General features: G+C 42.2%; 1 protein-coding gene across 2 annotated transcripts in view; it reads right to left on the bottom strand.

Moving 5' to 3' along the window:
- Window positions 1-26,115, bottom strand: part of LOC133459786 (active breakpoint cluster region-related protein-like) — a 138,560-nt gene that overhangs the window by 23,500 nt on the left and 88,945 nt on the right. For both annotated transcript variants that reach the window (XM_061740071.1, XM_061740072.1), the window contains exons 7-16: window positions 25,929-25,981; window positions 24,894-25,034; window positions 24,566-24,687; window positions 20,977-21,145; window positions 18,893-19,012; window positions 18,603-18,678; window positions 18,355-18,459; window positions 14,647-14,721; window positions 10,756-10,853; window positions 10,526-10,657 (exon numbers count right to left, since the gene is read on the bottom strand). In XM_061740071.1, coding sequence (XP_061596055.1) covers window positions 10,526-10,657; window positions 10,756-10,853; window positions 14,647-14,721; window positions 18,355-18,459; window positions 18,603-18,678; window positions 18,893-19,012; window positions 20,977-21,145; window positions 24,566-24,687; window positions 24,894-25,034; window positions 25,929-25,981 — 1,091 coding nt within the window. The remainder of the gene's footprint in view (window positions 1-10,525; window positions 10,658-10,755; window positions 10,854-14,646; window positions 14,722-18,354; window positions 18,460-18,602; window positions 18,679-18,892; window positions 19,013-20,976; window positions 21,146-24,565; window positions 24,688-24,893; window positions 25,035-25,928; window positions 25,982-26,115) is intronic.

The raw sequence follows: 26,115 nt of genomic DNA, 5'->3' as shown, positions 1-26,115 counted from the left end.
TATTATAAGTACCCTACAAGAGCTTATCCGCCAGAGCTGTACACCCTCACAAGCACGTTCTTGTTTTTCCTCCCTGAGAGTGCCAGTGTGAGAACTCGCTCTAGGGTGCCAGCCAGTGCGTTTGAAGACGGATCCGAAAGCTGTCTGAGTATATAGATATATAAGTACTTCAACAAAGAATGTAGGGCACAGAGACGAGCAGTACCCTAGGAATGAGTGCACAGGCACATATACACCCGCTGCTCTTAGCAGACAGCGGGGGGGAGGCTTATCTCTCAAGAACTGCTACTGGAATTTTTTTGTAGGAATGTCAATGAACAATAAAATGGAAATGTGAGTGGAAAGCACAAACATGCAACATCAAACTCACATGCATAGTCATTGCACGTGACATCGTTAGATCTGACCTGCTTCAGCTTTTGATGAGGTTAGAGAAAAAGCACAGAGTATTCAACCTGATGGATTCTCCACCACGCTTCTGGGGAAACATTTAGCGAGCTACTGCGGAGCAGTGAGGGTGAAGTAAGCAGCAAATGCACCCAACTGGCTCTTTTTAAGTAAACATAATCAAGAAATGGCTCAAGGTTTATTTACGCTGCTTGATAGATGGAAATTACATCCCTGCAGAAAGGCAGGGATGAATCCAACAGAAGCAAACTATTTTTAGTATTCAGGCTGAAACTACAACACATGACAAACAAACAAAAACTAAATCAACAAGCTTCTGCTGGACTATACATTTTTGATTGAGTCTGCTCTCCTGGTGTTCCCTCCAGCATATCTTCAGTTCCTTGAAGGAGCCAGACCTCATACAGGCCTCAGAAAAGACCCACCATTCTGCATAATGAAGTGTGGAACCACAGTGGGTTTAAGTAGTTGCTCAACCTCAGAGGCCAGTTGAGACCAGAAAGAAAGTATCTTTGTTCCTGCACAATCATCAGCTTTAAACAAATAACTGAGGGGGAAAGGAAAAGAAATATATCAACACTGCAGCTTTTAAACTGTCCTATCCCAGTGTGGGATTCATCAAGAAGTCCAGAACTACTGATAGATATCCATCACAACTCTGGCCTCCAGAGTGACCACTTTAAAGCCAGAACGGACTCTCAGGGATGCAGCGTGTCGCTGAGGCTCATTTACTTTAATATGGGCCAGCAGGCAGCCAACAACAACAAGACCATGAGGAAGAAAGTATTCCTGTCTCACTGGGATTTGAGGGATAAAGAAAAAAAAACAGCCTGATCTGCTGGTTGGAGACTTGGTTCTGTCAGTGCTGTGGAATCTGATTAGGAAAGAAAAGTGAGACGCTGAGGGGTGTCTATGTAAACCTGTTCCTTGTTGGAAACCCTTTTTTTAGTCTAAGCAGCTCTTTTTACCAATGTCTTCTGATTTCTTTCTTTCCTCCTTATCCACGAGGGACCAGAGTCATACAAAAACTAAATGTTCCCAATAACATGTACAGAAAAGCCCTGTAATGCAAAACTACTTTAGATGATGCCCTTTCACAAGTCTCACACTGTAGTCCTGGGCGAGAAACTGAAAATTTACAGTTACCGACATTCACCGTGATGACCGACATCAATTCTCTTATGTCGGTAAATTCTGTGTTTTGGTAATAAAAAGAAAAGAAACGTCTTTGAGTGTTTTGACTGTCGGCTGATATGCTATTTTCATTCCCCTTTAAGACGTTGTACAGCCTGTGCGTAATCACGTGACTCCACCCATCCAGTCCGAACGAGAAGGCAAAACCAAGAAAATGGCTGATGGTTCAAACAAAAAGGCGGCTGACATAACAAGGCTCTCAAGTCTCACGCATTGAGTTTGAGACTCACGCATTTCAACAAGTTCACACGCTCTCACGCCACACACAGCATTTCTCAGGCTGAGAAATTAACGAGTCAGTGTACGCTACTGTGCGCTGAGCCCTCAGCCCATAGCAGCTGTCTGGAGTTACCAGCCTGTCAGCCAATCAGAGAATAGAATTTCTCAGCCAATAGAATCTTTAGTTGCCGGGTAAGGTCTGAGTTTAAGCTTCAAGAACTACATGAATGCTTACCGCAGGTAACATGAATTACAGAGCCATGTCAAGCTTCGTGCCCTCATCAATCAGACTCATAAACAGCTGATCTTACCTATTCATTTTTGTACCCGCTTTTATACATATTTTTAAAAAATCATTGTATTTATCACGCACTTAACGGGGGACTTATATTTTTTATATCTTTTTCTCTCATATTTTATCCATGCTATGGTTTTACAGCATCTAAGTCCAGCAGTATTTGTGATTGCCCAATGTATGTTGCTTTATATTGATTGTTTGGTTTGTTTCTGTACTGTCCTGTTGCATATGTTATCTGTACACGCACTGATGCTGATGCTTTTCCACAAATGAAGTTCCTAACGGATAAATAAAGTTATTTGTTATTTATTATTATTATAATTAAAACACAGAACACGAGCATTTATCGTTATCGAGGAAAAACTGCCCAATTAATCGTGATATTGATTTGAGATCATATCGCCCAGCCCTCGTCTCTCATCACTGTAATGATCTAAACTCCTCAGAAGGCAGGTAAGCCGCAGAGCACCCTCGTCCATCGACATGGACTCAACAGACTCAAAGCCGAGGTGAACCTCTGATAATCCGTGAGGCGGATCCTCGCAGTGTGCTGGCAGGCAGACAGAAACCAAGCATGAAATGAGGCCTCATCCCTCAGAGATGCAGGCTGGGACTGCGATGACGGGGATGAGGTTATTTTTCATCCTGTCACCTGCTGTCGATACACCACAGCCATAGGGGTGTGTGTATCTGAGGTTTATATGTGAGAAATCAGCCTGAATCAAAACGGATCTTCAGATACAAAGAACCGCGGGCAATGCATCATGGGATAGTAGCAGATAGATCTGGTTGATCAATCTGGCGGCAGAAAGTCACACACACACACACAGGTTGGAATTCAATAAAAATGTTTTTGGCGAGAAGGTATTTCGTAACTGTTCACTGATTTAACATCAGAGCATTAACCCCCATTTGATTCATCAGGACAAGAGCTGAAGATTTTAACCCTTCACAACCCAGGGCTTTGTTAAAACCCTAAACCTTCTAAAAACCTCAGGGTTTTCTGGAAAACTTCACACTGAGCACCACAGAAACTCAAACCATGAAAATAAAACTACTGCAACTTCCCTCCCATGACCAGTGGTGATGATGCGGGTTGAACAGGAAAAGTTCTGACTGGGTGACACAGAACAAAGGCAGTTCTTGGTGATTCAGTTTTCAAGGGTCAGGCTCCAATGTTACAAAACCGCTGAAACTCTGGGATATTTTAAAACCGGCCGAGTAAACTCATCCTGACGGACCACAAATGAGTAGCTGAAGTTGCTCCTGGTGTAGCAGTCCTCCTCTCTCGACCCACTCAAAGCTGTATCTGGATGTGGAATTGACAACCTCAGTGTTGGAGTATCTAAAATGTCTGTTACCAGTTATGTCTGATCTCTGACTCCATGAAATACAAGAGACATTCACGGGTTCTCTCTGGAGAGCTTTTCATTTCCCAGGCTGTGATGAGCTCCTTTGTTCTCACTTTAACTTCCAGCCTCACATAATTGGTCACCATCTGGGGCTCTCATTCCTATTCTCCTCCTTCATCTTCTCTCTTTTGTTCCCCACCAACTGCATATGTGCTACATCTGCATGTTGGTCGTAGGAAATCATAGCTCTGTTGTCAGCCCCTTATACTTTCGCTGAAAGATTATGTAATGTTATTATGAGGAACAATTATAAGGTCGGACCGCCTTCAATGTCTCAGGGTTTCATAGCATTTGGAGTGTTTTTGTCCTTTTTTATGGAGGAAAATAGGCAGATGGGGAGAAAGGGGACGATGTGATGGATGTCTCACAGAGGTCATCTGGTCTTAGAGATGTCTTTTCTTAAAACTTGAAATAAAACCCAATTGTATTTTTCTTTGCTGATTTTAGTTTTGACCTTTTCTGATTTTGACCTATTAGGATTTTCTTTCCTTTCTTTCTTTCCGCCTATAAAATACAATTGAGAGCATAAAAAGTCTCTTTGTTTCAACTTAAGATTTAATTATGTATTCACATGAAAGCAGTAGAATATGAATAACTGTTGCAGGTTAGAGGAAGCTCTCTGTGTTTCTAGAAATGTAAAAATAAACTCCTCCAGGTCACTGGATGGAAATATTTGTACAAAAAAACAAACAAACACACAGTTGAAAAAAAAACCATAGGTCAAGACTGTTTCATGCACCAGGTTACAGGTCCTTTACGTTATTCCCCTATTTGCCCTTATCTCACAATATCAAAATGCAATAAATGAGACACATTTGGCACAAAACCTCAACGTACTGCCCATTTAAAACAACAATCGCATCTGATCCACTCTGAACTAAATCATCTTCTTTTTCCCCAAACATATGAATATACACCTCATATTTGACACATTTTCCCAGACTGATTTTCCAGCAGCCAATAAAAATAAAGATTTTATACTGCATTATATGAACTGATGTGTATGAATATGAATTCATCTGCTCATGTATATTCGAGGTAATGCAGTACTTTGGAGGAGCTTTAATTTTTCCTGCACAATCATCACGTTGTTGTCACTGTTCTCTTCTGAAATCCATCTCAAGGCATCCATCTGTTCAATGTTTGGCCAATTCTTTCAAGCTGAAGCTACTTGCAGGTTTAAACCAAACTGCTAACTTTGGGGCTTTCTAAATCCCTAAAAACCTGTTATCCTAGCTCCAGAGTGTGCATCCGTCACCACACACGTCACAAATGAAGAGGTACATTGACTGGGGTGGGGGTGAGTCAGATTTCTGAGGGCTGGCTGTGCTGGTCACCAGTTACTTCAGTGATGTTATAAATCCTTCACTTGTGCTCACTAGCATCCCCTACTTTAAAAAATGTTTTTTTTTTTTTAAAACACGGTTCTCACTGTTTATCCTGTTAACCACAGGTCGGCTCAGCACTGCTGATTGTACAAAGGTAAACAGCAAAATTAGACATCGTTTAGTTGGAGACAACTCCAAGTCTAAATTTAGTTGGATTTTTCTTAAGTCTCTCTGAAGTTTTACCTCCATAAAGTCAGCGTTATGGGAATCAAAGAGTCCTTTGATCTGGTGTGAAATGTCTCAACGAATCGTTGATGGACTGCCATGAAGCATTGTAAAGACAGCGGAGGTTCTCAGCAGATGGGTTTAATATTGCTCGTTCCTCCCGTACAACCCTGAGTTTAATATTGTTGAATTAAGAAAAACAAAAATGCAACATTATTGGATGGACTGCCATGAAATATGATCCACCATGATGGATTATAATGACTATGGCATCATTATATTTAATCACAGACCTGTCTTTGGGTCTAACAGCTGATTGATTGGTCTTGGCCATGTTTTAAATAATAAAAATAAATACTTCTGTAATAACAAAGCAGATACCCAGGACCATGCCATCCCCACACACATTAAATACATAAAAAACTAAAAATCAAACCATGAATTTTAACAAGAAAAACAAAAAAACAAAACAAAATGGTGATTAACTGTGTTTCGTCTTGTGACTCACCCACTAATGAGACTTGGCGGGACAGGGACGCTCCATCTTTTTCTCCCATAGAAAAACAAACGGGTATCTACATGTTTTTATGATCTCAGGGCGCGTGCAGTCATTTAGGGCTTGTGTATCCCAAGTTGCAGGGGGTGAATGTTTTAGGAGGGAATAAAGTGTCAGGAAGAGGGATGTGACTGAGGAGTCTTTGTGGGAAGATGACAAGGAAGGAACGAAGAAAAATCCCTCAAAATCCTGCTATCAGCTCCACTGATCTCGGCTCTGATGAGGAAGTCAGCTTAATTGGGACTCCTCATCAATAAAAAAGTGCCATATGCTCAAAAATGTGGAGCATGAGAGATGAGGCTCATTAAAAAACATCGTCGAGAAGCTGCATAATGCAGATGACAAAATGAGTGGGTTTAGGTGTACAAGAGCAACGAGGATGATTTTTGTTTTCCTGTTTAATGAACCCCAACATAAAATGCACACTTAGCCAAAGCAAAGAGGCATAAGCTAACAAACACCAGGTAACAAAGCAGGCTGAGGTTATTAATATCATTTACAATGTGTTACCCCATCACCCTGTTGTGTGAGCATGCGAGTCTGTGGTTTGTCCCCGGGGCAGCTGAACCCACACAGCAGAGCCCCATCTGTTAGCCGTGTTGACAGCTGTTTGTGTGCTTGCGTGTGTTCGACTGTAGGGGATGTAGAAGATGGAGAGATGACAAATCACATCTCCTAATCACAGTGGGCAGAAACAAAATAAATGACACTACGTATCAGATGCTAATTTATATCAATACTTGCACACTGAAACATGAGGAAACACACAAACACCCCCCTCATTATAACCACTGAATCCCCTGTTCAAAACACACAACATGAAAAAGCACCCCCCCACATGCCCCAGAGGGGAGACATTTTTAACAGAAATGACATCAAGACAAAAGACTGGGCGTCTCAGGCATATTTTTCATAAAAAACAAATTAGATCTACTCCTATGAGTGTTGGTAATATAAAACCATGCAACAGAGTGTAAAAGTAGTTTTGAAAATAAAAAAAGAAGTATCAAGCTCTGCAAAAAAGACAATTTTGTGCTCTTCTGTGCACCGTGTTTTTAATTGTTAAAATGTAATATGGATATCGCTAACTAAACTCGTTCTTTAAATTTTCCTGTGCATGTTATTCTGTTTCAGTGATCTTATCAGAAGTTTTAATCTTTACTGCCAATTCTCCAGAGGGGCCGGCCAGCCACTGCTCCGAACAATTGCATTTTCACTAATAAATCCTTCCAATCGCATGTAAATGTCAAAGTTTGCCACTGATGCTCCATGTAGAGGAAAGAGCTTTGGCTTTTAAGAGGGAACGGGAGTGCAAACAGATGCTTGGCTCAAATTTTACAATCCCTCTGCACCCACAGATATACATTAGAGTAATGGAGTAAGAGGAACCCTGCCCAGGAATAACGGGCTGCAGAAGAGAAGGAGAGCGCTGCACGGTCCAGACACTATGCTGCTATGAAGGGTTGTCACAAGCTCAACCTGGAGTACACACCAACAAAAACAACCCCCAGCGTTGTGAAGCGGGACGCGCGAGACCCCAGCGACGGTGGGGGAGAAGGAGGCGAGGTGGTGTCGCTCTGCTGGGGGCGTCTCTGCTGGAATTATTAAATGACTCTAGAGACATAACAAGAGCTGCAGCATGAAGAAAACATGCAGCTTCTCTGTAGCGAGACAAGGACATTCAGTACAAACACCATGATGTGTTGGCCGTGATTGATTCTCAACAATGGATTCTAGAGACATGTGGATTGTCCTACAACAGCTTTCTTATTCGCTTTATTGCGTTTTATTGCGCCGGCTTAGGTTTAGAGACAGGCCTGACTTCTTAAATCATCAGGAAGTTGGTGATTGAACGCCAGATCCTTTCAATTCACACCTCTGTTCTAAAGAAATTTGAACCTCCAGAGATGTGTTACTTACATAATGATCCCATTTAGTTTTCTTTTAAAAAGTCTTCAAAAGAGCAACAACCAACACTGAAACCCATTCCCTGAAAAGACAGGAAATAAACGCTCGAGATGAGCCCAGAAGAGGCTTGGTTGAGGTGCACAAGAGTACCAGATGAAAGCACCACTGAAGTTTTGTGATATGATGCATTTCTGCTGCTCTTAACTTAAACAGTTACATAACCGTCCCTCTGAACACGGGTATTGCAAGCTACAGCCAACACATAAAGGTCACTTGGGAGAACTCGCACAGCGCACGAGGCAGAGGAGGGATTAGAAACGAGTACGGGGGGTTTGCACTTCTCCCAATGACCAGTTCAGCAATTTGTTGACCAGTGTTTATGAGGCTGAGCACAACCTTGGCAAACAAAATGACTAATTTTTTGCCCGAATCTGGTGTCAGTGCTCAACTGAAAACTATTCAACGTTTTAGAAGTGTAACTGAGTTCGCATGGGCCAAATACTGAAGCAAAAATATCAGTAAAGGCATGCCAAGAACATCATACGTTGGAAGAAAGCTTCTCCAAGCTGGCTGCTGCAAGACATTGAAGAATTCACTTCTGTTCCAGTTTGAAAGACAGGGGGGAGCGCAACCCGGACCATGTTGCCGTTTAATTGAGGATTAGCGTTATAACCTCTGAGATCAGAGGCTATCTGCTCGGAAATGTCAGTCAAACAGCATTTCCCAAATGCACATGCAGCCCAAAGGCGCTTGCTACTGTTGTCCAACTCTTTCCATCACCGAGTTTATGCGAGTTTCCATGTGCTCACTAGTCAACATCCCACACAACGCACGCCTGACCTCTTAAAGCTATATGATGGATCCCATAAAACAAATAATAAAAATGTCCTTGGTCCCCAATGAAATCTGCACCTCTGATTAAAGCATGTTCTGATCGCAGTAGTAATAGACTTCCTCATGAGTAACAAAGTGAAGTAACAGCAGTGAGTAAGAATTAAAGAAGAGAAAACCTTCAGTCCAATATGCCCATTTAGGGTCCGTCGGAATTTCACAAGCTTGTTAAATAAATCAGAGGCTCCCTAGGGAGGAAAACAAAACACTGGTGGCTCCTCCAAAACTCATTCACCAGGAAAACAAATCTGCAGGTCCATGTTGGAGTTTTTTAGGTATGTACTACGTGCAATAGTGAGATTCTTTTGGAAACATATCCAGATAGTACAAGGTATCTGCTTCATGTGGTGAAACACACGTCCCTCTGTGTCTGAACTATTCATTAACACTGTGCAGTCAAACAAAACAAACTCAACTCAGGTTTTTATCTGTCTTTAAAGATTACAAAAACTAAAACAAAACAACAACAGAGAAACCCAACTCATAAGCAGGCAGAAGATTCTTAGGCTGCACAACTGGCAGAATGTATCACGGTGACATTATATGCAAGCAAATCCACGACAGGACAAGAATGCTTAAGAGTTCTTTTTTTTTCTTCTTTTTTGTTGCTTTGAGCCTTTGAACCCTGGGCTAATCTCTATTCCCACCCTCTGTCAGTCTCAGATAGTACATGCCATTCTCCATTTCCCTCCCCATCACAGCGAGCCAGCAAACATGTGGCCTGTTTACTTTTATTTTTTTATCTCTTGGCTGGAAGAGAATGTTCCCAGCGGCAGCAGTATTTGACTCACAGACTGGCAGCCACTAATGGTGTCACATAAGATATGATGCTAAAACAACAAAGACCTCCTTGGGTGGTATTTAAATTAAAAAAAGGGAGAAAAGGGGTCATTTTATTTTTTAATTTTATTGATCTGTACTGCTCCCTTTCTACACCACTAATAAAAATCAATAGCTGCTTAAACTAAAGACCCAACTATGCAGAAATTAGTTTCTCCAGACATGGCAACACATATAACAGCAAAGCAAAATTAAAACTACACCAAAAGGCTAAAGTTTTAAAGCTTAAACTATTTTGAGCTGGGCAAAAAAAGTAAGACTGTCACCCCGAAGACACTAATAAAGACCGTACTGACGCGCACGTGGATGATGAAGCAGAAACCAAAAGCAACACTCAAGGACACAAATCATCAAACTGGATCAGAAAAACATGGCAAGTGTTTGTGACACAGGGGAAACTATCAAACATGCACGGGTTTTTTCTTTGTAGACAAAGCTGGGTTGAGAGACATACTGCAAAAACTTAGGTTTGAGGAGAAACAGCAGCCGTATTTTTGGGTCAAATCTTTTCCTTTAGAAAGTGTGATGGAGGGATTCATGTTTGCCCCACTTTTTTTTATTTCTGAGGCTCAACTTCACCGCTTCTGCTTTTACCTTTGACAACAAACGTGATGCTACGTGTGGCAGAGGTGTTGTTTTGAAACGTTTTAAGTGATGTAAATCTTTTTCAAGTCTAAAGAGAACCAAAGGACGGTTTATAAATAACCAGCTACAAGCTTCTGCCACAGACACGTGCCACTTGAAAGAAACTTTGGGACAATACTCGTCGATGAGAGCATTTCAAACCCTCGGAGTTGACCCAAATTCATCCAGCAAAGCTCTGCAAATTACAGGGCAGCAGAAGATTGACCTTGCGCAGTTACACTTTGACGAAGTTGCAGGAAAATTACAGGAGTCAAGCTTCACTTGACCAAATTCCAACTGATTTCCAAAAAAGGTTGAAACATTGGGTTTTCTTCAAACAATGTTCCAAAGTGGAAAATAGATGTACCAAGCAAGCAGGGACCCTGCTGTGTCGGCCGTGTGTAGTTAACAAGACTCTAAAAGGAATCTTAAAAGGGACATTTCTCATGGCTGCACATGGGAAACTCCTGTTTAAAAAACCCTCACTATTAACACAAGAGTGATTACATGCCACCACTTCAAAAGCCCTCCCCTGTTCAGTAAGGCAAGAGAGCTAATCAAAAGAAAGCTTTCCCAAGCATGGTCTATTTTTGTGATGCCATGTGAGCAGCCATCTTCTTACCTGGACCTGCCCTTTGCCCATGATCTTGTCCACGATCTCGTTGTCATCCTTGTTTAGCATGCTTTTGTCGTAACACTTCTCATAGCAAAGGATCCGCAGGTACTGGGAGCCCTCCAGCTCGATCTCGAACTCCTGAGCAATGACACAGATGAAGTGAAGGAGAATGACATAATTGCCCCCGTGCAGAGACCAAAAAAAGAGCACTATAAGAGAAGATGCTGGGGACTGACTTCGTTCCACTGAGGCTCCATCGTGTCTCTGAAGACTCGAGTCTTGGCTTTGCTGACAAAGTACCCAAATGAATCCACTTCAAGTGTGCAGTATAAATCTGGAAAGAAAAAATAAAACACTTACAAAGAGGGTAGACAGGTCCATCAGATGAAGATGTGAAAGAAAAGAACTGAAGAAGCTGACATTTCTAGCACTTTCATTTAAGCATAAATTGTAAAGCTGTTAGTGTGTAACTGTTAGTGGATTCATCTCCACCGCTAAGTGCACATTTTTCTTATCGCAGCAGCTCTCAGCTTTTTAAAAACTACATCAGCAGAATTAAATACCACCAGTGCTTCCAAGACCACATGGTGAGGTATCGAAACCTCAGCTACGAAGGCCGTCATAGCTGACAATTTAAGAAAAACAAAAGAAAGCAAAGGAAACTTTTCATCAAATGAACAGTATCTGCAAATGCCGGCATCATATCAGGCAGAACTTGAACCTGAACAGCACAACTGAAGCCACTTACAGCAGAAGTAATTGTTGGTGTTTATTGGAAATGAATTTCACAGTGGGAGAAAGTGCGAGTCATCTGGGTGTAAATTAATAACAAATGTGCATTTAAAAGAGTGGTGGAAAAAGGTTGCATTCCATCAATGAGAAATAGCTCTTCAATTTATCAGCTGAGGGATGTCAATCTCCTGTCGGTGTGCCGGAGCATCCCCACCAGCCCCCCTCCTCCGCTCCCGTCCTCCGCTGGGATCAGCTCACGCTCGGCTCTCGCACGGAGCAATTAGGTCTGTTAATGTGTGCCTTTATACGCTGCTCCGGCAGACCGAGCTAGCGGCTGTCTGTGAGGTGTGTATAGCACGTCCTGTAGCGTGGACCCGGTTCCCCGGGGACACCTTCCTCTGACAGAATGACAGATGGGTGTGTGGTTTGACCTCTCACCGGGACGGTCGCATTGCGAGAGAAGATGGGGAGGGGGTTGAGGAGCCCGCTTGAATTTCACATTGATATACTTGCACAAAGACTGATAGAATATTACATCAAAAGCAAAGTTATTATCATCACAAACTAAAATCTTGTTATGGAGAAACACCAGGCACAACTGGGTGAGCTTGCGTCTGAAGAACTAACGGGACCATCCAGTGTGAGGGAATGCCACTGCATCTGGTTCCAGTTCTTTCTTTGTTTATTTTCTCAGCATCCTGAAAGGTTCTGGCATAATTGCCCCCAATGAGGAAGAGATTAGTGGCGGTGGTATGAGGGAAGTTGAGCGAGGGGGAATTCAGTGTGAACATCTGGGGGATATTTATTAAATAAAGGAATTATTATTTGCTTCCGCCACACGGGGAAGCATAACAGTTTATGGCAGTTTTACCTCTGATTTGACATCTCACGTCAAACAGACACACATCTCCTTCTCTGACGAGAAGAAACTCCATTTTGGAGTGTCAAAAGTGATCCAGCAAATGTATCCTGTAAGGCAATAGTTGGCACTAATTGTGACAACAAAAAGGCTGTTAGTTGTTTTCCATTTAGGAAAGCAGAGGAGGGCAGTTGTTTGACATGCTGATGTTATTGAATATGTGGGTGAGAGAAGTGCCTTCAGTGTTTTTGAGGAGCTTCCAGTTGTTCTCCGGAGAGTTGGTTTCCCCTCCATCTGAAACAAGTTTATGATCCAAAGCTCAAACAAGATCAGAGAGCTTCTTTTTCTGTGTGTGTCCTTTCACTGGATCAAGGAGGACTTTGAAAAGTGGGACATAATTCTACGAGTTTTCCTTCTCCTGGCAGGTCACCATCAGTCTACAAGGGGGATAAATGGGGCAGCATGGGGGCTCTGACCCTGAATGCAGGGGTTAATAGAAACCGTCCTGTTCCATCCCAATTAGGTGAGGAGCACAGGCATCGTGAGACGTGTGTGTTCTTATACATGAGGCTAATCTCAGCCCAGGGCTGTGCTGAAAGCTGGGTCAAACTGTGGCTCCACAGCCTTTGGAGATGAGTGATAATTAGTTAAACTAACCAGGGCCTCTATAGGGCTGTTTGTAACCCCCCCTTTTTTGTTTGAAAGCCTCAGGTGAACACACGAACGAGAAATTAAGCAGAAAAAAACATTTTTCTCTGAATTCAGAAGGGGGAAAAGACCAACAGAAACTTGGTAACAGATAAATGGAAATCAAGGTAATAATGGAGGAGGAAGAGTTTCTCCTGTTAAGAGTGAGTCAAGGCTACGAGAATCTCTCCACCGTCAGCAACCTGAGATGATGCTAGCTGTGAGTTGGTATAAAACCCCCCGTCAGCGCAGTACGCTGCTATCTAGCTTTATTGTCTCCTGTAGCAGAAGTTTCCTTGGAAGATGTTGGAGCCTCTTCCGTAGCTCCTTCTGTTTGGACCGCATCTTATCTGGAAATGATGTTTCATTACTTACAGTAACTGCCACAGTCAGAGCCACTTAAACATACAAGCAAACAAACTAAGAATAAAGTGACATATGTTTTCCATCTTTTTACTGGGTCATGATATCCGCAGAGTTTTTTCCTTTTTTGCCCTGGGCTGGATTTGAAGCTCTTTTCCCCGAGCGGAGAGATTGTTGTCACATAAATAACATCTAATCTTATGTGACTTTATCAAGTAAATAAGAAAAATAGAACGCCACATTATTAGTGAATAATGATAGTCTAAATTAAAAGTCAGGCAAAATAGAAAAATAGCTTTTTGCACATTTCCACTTATTTAATATAATAATCACTCTATAAAATCAACAGAAGCATTGATTACAGTTTGATGCACAAAACTTGTGGATCTTAGCGCAACGCATCTTCCAACAGAGACATAAGCGATTGAAATACGGGCTGAATTACACTGCAGCGTCGCTAATATCAACACATCTGCATAAAAACTCAATTTGAATCCATCATCCAGCTACATCTGGAAGATGTGGAGTAAATATTATTTTTAATATCAGGTGGAGTTATACGGGCAGAAATCATAATTTTGCTAAATGTCTGCTAAATTTGATTATAAAGTTGTTTTAAAAAAGTGAGGCTAGTGTTGGACCTAAAGAAACTATATAAACACCAGTGTGATCTCACATTACCCTCATGGTTTGAATGCCCCACTCTGCATACTACACTCCCACACACATAAACTAACACTTCCTTCAATGCTGATGCTTTCAGAGGAAAGATCTTTTCAATCCATTAAGCGTGCCAGCTTTTAATCATGGATCTAAAGGCTGTGCCAATGACTTTAAAAAAAAAAAAAAAAAAAGAATCATATTTCCCCCTCTCATCTCTTCCTCTGATACAGTATGTGAAGTGTGAGCTGGTACTTGTGCAACAAAGGGTGCTCATATTATACTAGAGCACCAGCTGTCCACTTCCTGACCTGTCTGAAACAATCTGTGTGTGTGTGTGTTTATTGGCAACATCATACTGTGTTGTGGTGAACACACACACAGAGCTCTGTTGCACAAAATGATGCACAGATTTGTGTGAGATGGGCAGCGTCACTGTGCGAAAAAAAAGCGTCACAACTCAATCTTTAAAGTTGATGTTCATGACTTCAGCTGGTTTTCCGTTATAAGTGCTTTTGTGTCCCTTGTGATGTCTCCTCGATGAAAACATCAAAGGAATCCTGCTTTGGCCTCCACAGATTTATCCCAGATGCTCTTATTGTCCCTTTGCTACGCTCCTCCTTTTCCTTCTTTTCCTCCATCCGCCCATCTATTTGACTACTTGCCAAGCTTTGATTGAAATGACATGTGCAGGACGCAGTGACCGAATGGTTCATGTGTCTTGCTGGCAGACGTGTATGTGCACAACAGCAGGACTGGGTGTACAAATGTGACTGAATTTGAAAACAAAAGAAAAAAGAAAAGAAATCTTTCCTGGCGGACTCACTGGCTGACTCCTTGAATCCTTTGGCAGAGTGGACGATCACATGCAGAAAGCCGTACAGGCCAGGAGTCTCCTCATCTGAAAAGCAGGTACACAGAGAAACTGATCAGAGACAAAGAAAATATGAAGTAATACATACTGTATCTGAAAGTGAGAATGGGGCTTTGTGCTCATAAACAGTGATGAGAAATCCCTGTATGTTATGATGCAAATTTTCTTCCTGCATCCAGTCTACCTCTATGCATAACATTGCACCGATAATATTAGAGACTCACAGGGAATGAAACTGCACTTGCAGGATAGGCTTCAATCACATTTCTGCTTTAACTCTAACGCACCAAAGGCTTTTTGCTTTATACTGCCAGTTTAAAAATAAACAGAAACATTTTGGCACAAAAAGATATTTGCATCTATCGTTGATGGAAGATTCTCTCACGCTAAATAAGAAGTTGTCTGTGAGCCTCTCTTCAGTTTTACCCTCTTCTGCAGTTGATGATGAAACACTTGTGTACATTCTGTCACGGTGTTGGTGTTCTTCACGCATGTATGGTCTTTTTTCTAGGTTTCAAAGGTTCAGTAGATGGAGCTCCATCCTGTTGAAGTTGTCTTTTTACCCTATTTTGTTAAACACTTAATAACAAACCTATTCAACAAATGAAACTGATCATGAAGTCGTTTCTTTTTTGGGGTGGATGTAATACAAATGTTCTTATCTCACAAATGAAGACCTGCTCATGAACAGGTGGCATCTACAGTACCAGGCTTTAATAAACAGATGTATTCAAGCTCATGAAGACTGAAAGAAGTAGGAAACCTAGAGTGAGAATATAAAAATCATCCCATATGATGTCTGTTGCTTTTTTTTGAAAAACTGAAAGACAAATCTTCAAAATCTTGAGCATTCAACATAAACATCCACGATTAAACTTTCCTTCCCTGTGAGGTCCAAACTCTAGAAAACCTCGCTCATTAGTAACATTTGCTCAAGTGGCTCTGATAATAACTGTTTCAATCTCTGTTAAAGGAGCTTGAGGCAGGATTGAGGCAGGATTTATGAAAAGAATTCGTATACGTTTTAAGTTTTCTAGTAATAATGTCAGATGAAGCGTTCCAAACCAAAAAGAATGAGCCCTCTAGTGTATCTCTCCGTTGCCTTGAACAGGCTGTGTGCTGCAAAATGTGCTGCAATTGTGGGGCCGAATTTCCCGCGCTGTCCTGCGGATGTGACGTCACATGACGCTGCATATGCGTTCTCCCCGTTCTCCCGTGCCGGCTTCGCTGTTGGCTGCAGTACCCCCGACGGCCGTCGTGGTGAAGGGTGGCGCTAGAGAGTCTCATTTTTTAAAAGGAGCCTCGTGCTCCTTTAACAGACGTTAAGAACAGATTTAGTCGATGTCCTTGTTGAGCACATGAGCCAAAACTGGAAGAAAATGTTATTTAGAAATGGCCGAGGAAACTATTTATACCATTAGAGTACAGATAAGCAGTAGTAGCAAACCTTAGCCTGATTGTTTTCAGACCCCGTGTTATCAAGAAATCTTCCATAAGAGCTAAAGTGGATGTGAGGCGGGAGCTGGAGAGTGGACCAACCTTCAACACCCCCCGCCACTCCCCAAATACGTTCTTGCTTTGGTTGAGTCCTGTGAAGTTTGGCTGTTTCCTGGTAAATAAACTCTGATGGAGCGCAGCAGGACTGTTGTGAGCTCCAGTGTGGGTGTCAGAGAGGAGAGCAATCAGCCCTCTGGGTTAACTGCGTGTGTGTTTCATAAATACAACTGGGGAGCTTCACAGAGCGACAGTTCATGGGTTCAGCTTCGAGGTGGCCTGGATTCTGACAAACTGACACCATTACATCTTATTTATAACCTCCCTTGAACAATTACTTTTTAAAACTGTGAGGGCTAAATGTAATTAAGTCAAAGCAATTAAGTTAAATGATAAATATCTAAAAGTATTAGACAACTCATCCATCTTCTCAGTTATGAGAAGCATTCCTGCACCAGGTGGTATTCATTTAAACCCCCGCTGTGCTGTTTGCATTGGATGTCCCTGTGGTGTCTGCGTTTATGTTTGCTTCACAGTGATGAGCGGAGTCAAACATCCAAGACAAGATGCAGGGCCCAAGCTCTGTTTTACAACGTGGGACTCCTCTTGCAAGAGAGAAAGATCTGAAGTATCCAATATCAGGAGCTAAACTACTTCAACGGTGAGCTGCTGAATGTTTTATCGAAGCAATATGGATCCAAAAAAATGTGCCTCATTTTCAGAGACATAACTTCTCTTAATATGTCGTATAAACATAGAAATAAGAGAAAGACTCAGTGGGTATGGGCCTTTTGCAAGCCAGTTCATTTATCAAAGATTCCTGCCAAGCTGAACAAATGAAAGAGCAACCAACTTGAAAGGCTCTATATCTCAGGACAGGCAGGCTAGTGACGACTGGTCGTTTCTATCATTATGGGATGCTCATGTTTTTTTCCAGAGGAAAATCTGGAAGTTCACCCACTCTGAGTCGTGAAGATTGACCTCACCAACACCAGCATGCAGGTGCTGCTGGTCGGTTACAGCACAGAGCAGAGAAATAAAAACAATAATAATCTCAAGGATTGCACCGAAACACACAGCCTAAGGTTTATTTTTCTCTGTGTGCTCAATGAGCACCTTATTTAGCCTCCCTCTTCACTCATCTGTCACCGGTTACGCCCCTAAAGCAATCACACATCTTACTGCCAGTCACCTGCCATGGCAAACGAGACAATCTGCCGATGAATTAAAGAGTCCATTCAAGATCAAGAATTGGCTTCAAGGCCTGATTGAAGTCTGTGGAAAGGATTGCAGGCATGACATTAAACCACCTGAATGACGTCCATCATCAGAACGTTGATAAAAGCTGTCCCTGCTGATCCACGTAATCCGTGAATGTCATGCGCCGAGGTGCAGAACCGATAGCTTTAAGAACTCATTTGTGCCTGTTGATGCCTGGCTCCTTAATAACTCAGTCAGCTGTCGTCTTTTTAAACTTGAACTTATTCCTTTTTGTACCATTATTACTTTTTTCAAAGTCAGCAGCAAACATAGAAACATCAATTAGAGAGTTGTGTGCTAAAGTTTATTTGAACTGCATGTGGTATGGAGAGTGAGTCACCTCTGTTTTTAATTTAAATTTAAATTTAAAACATTTAATCTGAAATACAGCCCACCTACGAAGCTAAATTAAGATTTAAAAAAGACATTCAAACAGCTTAAAAAGGTATTGGATGACAGAGTAAAAAGTCCCCCAAAGATTTAATTTATACAAGAAGCAAACATGGTTATTTCTCCACTAAAAACACTAAAAAGATCTAAACAATATGTACCCAAGTACTGAAACCTTTCTCTCAACTCATGCATGTGTATTGTGTGTGCATGAGAGTCTCTCATGGCATTGGAGGAGATCAGAGCAGGTCGGCCAGATGGCTTTAATGTCACCCCCCCCAGCCTGTGAGCGCAGATACAACATGGAGATCTGGAGCAAAAACAAACATATAGGGGCTGAGAGCTGACACACTGCGTGGCATTGACCGCCACCAGCTAGATGAGAAACATATTGTAACCTGAATTTATCTCCTACAAGGGCCTCCATTTTCCTTATGGGGCTTCTTTTTGGTGCCAAGAGTGAACAAAAACAAAAATGCAAGAATAAAAGAGACCCTTTGTGTCAAATTTACCCACCGTCTTTGTTACTAGTGACAGGAATGTTGTGGACGGTGCGGAGTTTGAAACAAGAGCTGGTCAGGACCTGGAGCTCCACAGAACTTAATACGCATCCATGTGGATCTGGAGAGAAGGAGGAGAAAAAAAACAGCTACTGATAAACATTTCTAAGGATGCATGTTTTTAAATATTTTAAGAAATATTTAAATACATTTTCTATAAAAGTAAGAGTGTGATAAAGTAATTCTATGTGAAACTAGTGTTACCTTTCTTCTGGAGTTTCTGGATGCTTTCTCTCCACTCTGATCTCTCATAGTCAGAAGAGAGAAGGAAGTGAAAGCTCTGCAAACATGGAGAAATAAATTACTGTAATAAACCTTAGGGATATTGTTTCTTCACTAATGTACTTTCTGAAAGAGCTGGGGGAAAAAAAACTCCTAAAGAATCTCACATCATACGATTCATTATCTGGAAATTGAGAGGTTCCTGTCTCCCCCTAGTGGCCAGATGCGAGTGTTGCAGTGAAATGAATAAAGCCACGTTACAAGAAAAGTACCTTTCCATTTTTGTTGTGGATACGGAAGGGGATGGTGGGGGAGTGCAGGAGCAACCAAGACTCTTGTTCGTTCATTTTCTTCCTCATTCGCTCAACGCGGCTCTGACCCTTTGGTGCTTTCTGCACAAACACACAGATGCAAACAGACATGTCAAATCTCATGAAGACTTCAAGCAAATGAAAATGCCAAGAATAGCTGTTTAGTATATGAAACGTACATTTTCAGACATTGAAGAGGAGCTGCAGGGGATATGTGAGCTGTTCGTTCTCTGAGTCATGACTGGGCTCACATCGTAATGCATACAGACAATGCATCTATTTGTAGATCCATTGTGACTATTAAGGTGGATCGAGATTGTAGGATGAAAATGAGGCTTATTTCTTTCTTTTTTTGAATAATTTTGATTTGACCTTGGAAACGTTTATTGATTTCAGTCGTGTTACTTTTTTGCCTCCCCTATTACAATAATCAGAGTAGGAAAAACTATTTTCTGATTACTCTGTCAAATGTCCCTGTTGTCAGTAAAAGCAGTCAAGGCCTAGTTAGTGCAGTTGCGATCAAGTGCATACACGCACACCACTTAATTGGATACACCTGTTCATCTGCTACCCAATACCCAATTAACCCATTGCTCAATGTATTCTGGCATGCAGACGAGGTCAGGACCCTGCTTAGCTTCAAACTGAGCACCAGAATTGGAGGGGAAGTCGATTCAAGTGACTGAACTCAGCAGGTTGGATGGGCCAGATGGGCTGGGCTGCATGGTTCAGAAACTTCTGTTCTGCTGGAATCTTTATGCACAGGTGTTGAGGGTGGATGATAATTTCTAGGCACACTTCAGGCTGCTTGGTACCAAATGAGCATCGTTAAGCCCCACAGCCATGTCCATCCCTTTATGACCAAAGTGTAACCATCATCTGATAGCTGCAGACCATGTCATAAAGCTCAAATCACCCCAAATCGGTGTTGTGAACATCACAATGAATTTAACTGTGCCCGGATAGCCTCCACCATCACCAGACCTCAGTCTCATAGAGCATGTTTGGGATGTGGAGCAACTGTGTAGAAATTTTGGATCATGGGTGAATAAATATTTAGGGACTATGGGCCATTTCTGGTTGAATTTATGATCAGCACATTGTTGGCTCATTTAAATCACTCCCCTTTTCAAGAAATGACTGTGGCTGAGCTGCTAAAAGTGAGCTCTGCGGTCGGTGTATATAAACGTCAAGGGTCTGAGCTTCTTGTCAACTTTAAAGGAAAACAAATAAGTACCCGGAGCCCTCTCCAGGAAGCTGTGAGTCAGAGCCTGCCGGGCTACAATCAGCTAAATCTCTCTGGCCTCCTGTGACTGTAAATACCAGCCGTGGTCGCTCGCTGTGCCCCGGTGGGTGAGGTTAACGCTGTGAGAGGGGAAAAACAGGAACTCTCCTGCTCCTGAAGCTTTTGGTGAAACTGTGGGAGGAGTATTATTGGACACACTTGTAACTGTTGAGTGTTAATTACATCTTTTGAGTTCAACCACCAGCGAAAACTCAGTGTTTTTGCACTGAGAGATATAAAAGAGAATGAAAAATTGAAAATAGTTCACTTTTTCAAGTTTGAATGCGTTCTCTTTTGCATCTCTTTTCTAAGTTCAACTCTTGTATCTGCACCATCTTGCCTCCACTATTATTCCCCTCGTCTTCCCCCTGCACATGGCACATGAAAATGACCTAAACTCTGCCAAGACGAGGGCAAAAGTGCGTGACAAGGACCTGACTGAAGTGTAGGTAGCGTGGTTTCAGCCTTTTATCGATGTCTGACATTCACATTTGTCTTTAGTCCAACAGTAACAAAGTAGATGAATAATTATAAGTAACAATGGCAAGTCCCCCTCAAGGTGGTGAATTAATATCAAGACTATATATTTTCATTTCTGAGAGTCAAAGGCAAACTTTACATTTGTGCCTTCTTTAAATTAAAGTAGTTTCAGTCTAGACTGAGAATTAAACCTGAAATAAGTGACAAAGCCCCATTAAGCTTCAGGACTACTTTGGATTTGAATCTATATTCAAAGGAGGGGAAAAAAAAGAAAGATTACCTTTTCTTTCTGTATTTCACTCTTTAAGACTGAGATCTTCATTTTGATCTCCTCGATCTCGTGCTCCGGTAGGACTTGAATGCTTGGACAGGAGTCTGAATCATCCAGGGTTTGAAAAGTTAAATCTGCCAGAGGGATGTACCACTTGCACTCATACTGCTGATGGCGACTGCAGAGAGAAGGAAGAAGGAAAAGATTAAATAAAATTAAAGTGAGTCACACAAGAATTTATAAGTCTAAAAAGCTCATCCAGCCCTAGAAAGAACAATGATGAGACAACCAGAATTTAAAAACATACGCAGAAAAATCTGCTGCTTTTCTGATGAAAAGCATTCCTGTCTGAAATCAGTGCTGATTCAACATGAACACAGAGAAAAATGAATAATTTGCCCTCATTGTGAAAGAGACATATTACTAAAAACGATCATATGCAGAGTTCTCCATCCACCAGGGCTGAGAAGACTAATGTGGTTTACCTCTAATTACATTTAAATCATCATTTCAGAGTGGAGCACAGATAACTAAACAATAGTGTGATAAATAAATACAAATGTAGCATTAATGTCTTCTTGTAATAATTACTACTGTTTTGTTTTCTTTTTATCGGACACATTAATAATATATGAAACAATCTGGAAAAAGACGAGATTGTCATCTCACATGACATCGTATCATTATTCACAAAAACCCCCGTAGATGTCACACTCCACATTGTAAAAGTTGTAAAACGCATAAACCTCACAGTTAACGACATTCACGAGCTGGATGTGAAAATCCACCACAAAGAAGATGGCAGCATAAATATAATAGTACACAGACAACCCACACACACTGATCAGTATTCATTATGGACATTCAAACACCCCAAATGATCAGTTGTCAGGTCTTTATACGTGCAGAGCAGCATCATCACATATGAAGAGGACAGACAGGACAAGGAGGAGGAAAAGCACATCCAACAATCAATCTAGCGCTGCCAATATCCCAAATGGGCCATCAACGAAGGAAAACAGCAGGTGGAAAACAAACCCAAAGAATGGAAAACAAGTTGCATGGATGAAGCAGAGAACAGCTGCAGAGATACCGTGACCATAGCCCACATCTGGGGGATAACAGAATCAATCCAAAGGGGCATAAAAATAAACACAGCAATAAAACTACACCAAAGCAAGACAGCCACTTGTTCATCCAAAGGACGAAATAGAAGAGGACAAAAAATATGATATGACACACGAAATCCCTGCAGATCGTCGAATAAAACGTACATCGAGATGACAGGGACAACGTTCACTAAACAAAAAAAAAAGGAACAAACATCAAAAGAAGTGCTAAACGGAAAAAGCGAGACGACTCACAAAATCAAGAAAAGAAAAACCGGAAAAGGAAAACCTCCAATCAGCAGTATCGGATCACTGCAAAGAAACAATCACGTCATGGATTGGGAGAGTGCACACGTCATCGGATCGGAAACTAATCAATGCAGACAATGGATCAAAGAAGCCTTCAAGATCAGGGAGGCAACACCACCATCGACAGGGACGAGTGAGCATCCATGCCTCTCCCACACCTGTGACTCTCTCCCACACCTGGGACTCTCTTCCACACCTGGAACTCTCTCTCCCACACCTGGAACTCTCTCTCCCACACCTGGAACTCTCCCCCACACCTGGAACTCTCTCCCCCTCACCTGGAACTCTCTCCCTCACCTGGAACTCTCCCCCTCACCTGGAACTCTCCCCCACACCTGGGACTCTCTCCCACACCTGGGACTCTCTCCCACACCTGGGACTCTCCCCCACACCTGGGACCCTCCCCCACACCTGGGACCCTCCCCCACACCTGGGACTCTCCCCCACACCTGTGACTCTCCCCCACACCTGTGACTCTCTCCCACACCTGGAACTCTCTCCCACACCTGGAACTCTCTCCCACACCTGGAACTCTCTCCCACACCTGGAACTCTCTCCCACACCTGGGACTCTCCCCCTCACCTGGGACTCTCCCCCACACCTGGGACTCTCCCCCACACCTGGGACTCTCTCCCTCACCTGGGACTCTCCCCCACACCTGGAACTCTCTCCCACACCTGGGACTCTCCCCCACACCTGGGACGCTCTCCCACACCTGGAACTCTCTCCCACACCTGGGACGCTCTCCCACACCTGGAACTCTCTCCTTCAGAGACGGCTACAGGTGCGGTAAACATTGTGGATCTGTCAGATCCGTCAGGTAGGCCACGCCTGGGAAAAACAGCTGATAAACGGGACGTGACAGCTGTCATATGAGGCTTTTGAAGAAGACTGCAGTGACCGAAAGTCGAAACATGTTGAGGTCAATAAAATCATCTCCTTTAATAATGTGTCCGATAAATGGAAAGCAGAACAGTAGCAACATGTAGTACTATGAGTTATATTAAACTCTCTCCCACAGTACATGCTGTAAAAGTGTAAAAATACACATGTGCTTATAATCGGATAATGAAACCAGATGGTTTTTGCCTACATAATAAATACCTTCACCTTTTATATGTCTAATAGTATGTTGATGACAACAATTGTTAAGCAGATGGATTAATAAGACCGCTAAAAAGTTCTGTTATAGATGAGATGATTAAGGCACCAAACATGAAAAATTACACGAAAGTGGCTTTCACTGTTTCAGTTAGTTGTGGGTCACTGGAATCCCAGTCTCAGTCCCCTATAAAAGTGAAAACTAAACAAATGTGTCTTGTCACAGCTGCAACAAAAAAATGCCTTTGGTGTGCACAGATATTATGAGCACTTGAAGGAAAGGATTTTCATTTTCAGGTATCAAACGCAGACCGACAAAAGGGGCCATGTATGTCATCTGAAAGGGAAGAGAGTAACGAAGTCCTTACAAATATGCTTCTAAAATGCTATGAGAGAAATAATTACTGCATTCGGCGGGGATTAAAGATCCCCACTACTCAGCAGAAGGGGATTGGATTTCTGCATGGCTGCTCACTCTGTTTGCATGTCTGCAGCCTCAAGGTGGCATGCTGAGACAACAGGCCAGAGCGTAAGAGTTGATTTACAGATCTGGCAGTTACGGTCAATGCTGTGGGAGCGTGTAATGCAGGGGAGGACAAAAAAAAACCACAAAGATGAATGTTGACCTCAGGAAAATTCAATCAGGCTAACAGGGTAAGCCACATGCAATCCTGTGAAGGTGGTAGTTAATCAAGCACTTAGATGTAGGACCATACACAAACACACACTCTACCCCTGTCACTTTTCTTTACTTTCAAACCAGCTCTAATAGATTGCTCTGGAGCAAAAAGCTTAGAAAATGTGTGTATTTCTTTTTTCTTTTTTCTCTCCTTTACATCATAGACAAAGTTCTTGCAACTCTTTTCCACTACTATAGAGGATTTAAAACTCTTTATGCTTTGCAGAGCCAGGATCAGACACAGGATTTCCTTGTAACGTGCCAGTGTCATCCTGTCTGTTTTTGTGTTTGACGCTCTCATGTGGGCAGAGAATAAATGACACATTTAAGCAGACAGATCTTAAAAGAATGGGCCAGAGTTTTCTGAAGCGTCAGACGACAAAGCTGAAGTGGCACTCACCCGCCAGCTGTTTTCTTCATCTTGGCACAGAGCAGCAGGTCGGTGAAGAGGAAGACGTGTCGTAGTTTCCTGGAGCTTTCAGACACCTCCACCAGAAACCCATCTTTCACCAGCTGACGGGCCTACGAATGAAGGTCGACGACAACCAAATTCAAATAGAAGTTCATCAATTTGAGCAATCTTTTTCAGGACAAATGAGCTTGAGTGTTTTTCCTCAGCAACAGCTCACAGTAACCAAGGCTCGCCTTACAAATACAAGTTTAGTTTGTTGTTTATATAGAGATGGGATCCAAGCTCCCCGTAGCTGCATGTGAAAGATGAGACCCACCTCTCCCTTGGGTGTAGTGACGGCAGTCCTGCGGGGGTCGATCTCCTCATTGATGGAGGAGAGGAAGTTTTGAGAAATTCGCAAAGCATCCTGCAGGAGTGGGAAGTCTGGGTGGTCCTTCGGAGTGTGTTTCAGCAAGTCCTGTGCAAGCAAACAAATATGTATGTTGATGCAACTGACAGTCAACAACACTCGCTTGAGATATCTTAATCAGACAATACCAAAGTGTAGATGTAAATTTAGATGTAGATTTAATACACAGTCCCACTTTTGGTGAAAACCAATCACAGGGTGACGATTTGAAACTGTGTTGGAGCCACAAGACCTGGGCACCTTGCAGTCACTGAGTCAACCAGGAACTTGTCTGTGTAGAAAATCTTCCCAACTCAAATGTGAGACCGCCAGTCTGATAGCTAAAGCTTCAGCTTAACCGGGTCAAGGAGAAGGACAACAATCCCAAGCACAACATCTACATCCTATTTACAATAGGATGGCTGAGAAGAATCAAAGTGTTACAGCGACCAAGTCAAAATGCTTGCAAGTAAAATGCTGTGGTGGGACCTTCAAAGATGTGTGTATAACTAAATCCTTACAAACCATCAACAAAAGTGATATTGTGAAGAGGTGGAACAAAGTTCCTTAAGTATGATGCGAGTGACATTTTCATATGCACAAAAAAAGAAGCTTCAATCTAAGTCACTGGCTAAAAGTGATTCTGCAAGCTACTGAGCCATGAAGTGTATGTTATTATTAATGATATTGATTCTGTATTTTTGCTTTGTCCTTGTTGAATACAAAATGACACGGTGTATTAAGTCATGTTTCTATCCTTCTACATTTTGTATTTACCTACATTTACGACCTGGTCTGAATCAGAGTCATACAGACTCAAACTTAGGACTCGAAAGAGGGTGTAATTAAAATGTACAGAATTCTGCATCAACCTCTTTTAATTTGGTTAATTTCAACTTTTGATCCATACATCAAGAAAACTGATCACAGCATCCATAGATCAGTTTGTGGACGTTCACTCACATGAAGGACCAGGGTGCTTCTGGTAACACGGTCGATCGGCTTGTAAAGGAGTGCTGTGGAGAAGAGGAAAGCTCTGTGTCAGTGTTCCTGCTACACAAGTGAAAACACACACACGCACACACACAAGGTCATGATGCCACAGCTCAAAAAATTATAAACACTCCCACTCAGCTCACACTGCACTGCA

The sequence above is a fragment of the Cololabis saira genome, chromosome 14 (genome assembly GCF_033807715.1).
Source record: "Cololabis saira isolate AMF1-May2022 chromosome 14, fColSai1.1, whole genome shotgun sequence".
Classification (NCBI taxonomy): domain Eukaryota; kingdom Metazoa; phylum Chordata; class Actinopteri; order Beloniformes; family Belonidae; genus Cololabis; species Cololabis saira.
Note: the sequence above shows the minus strand (reverse complement) of the source record. Positions and strands in the feature narration are given on the sequence as shown.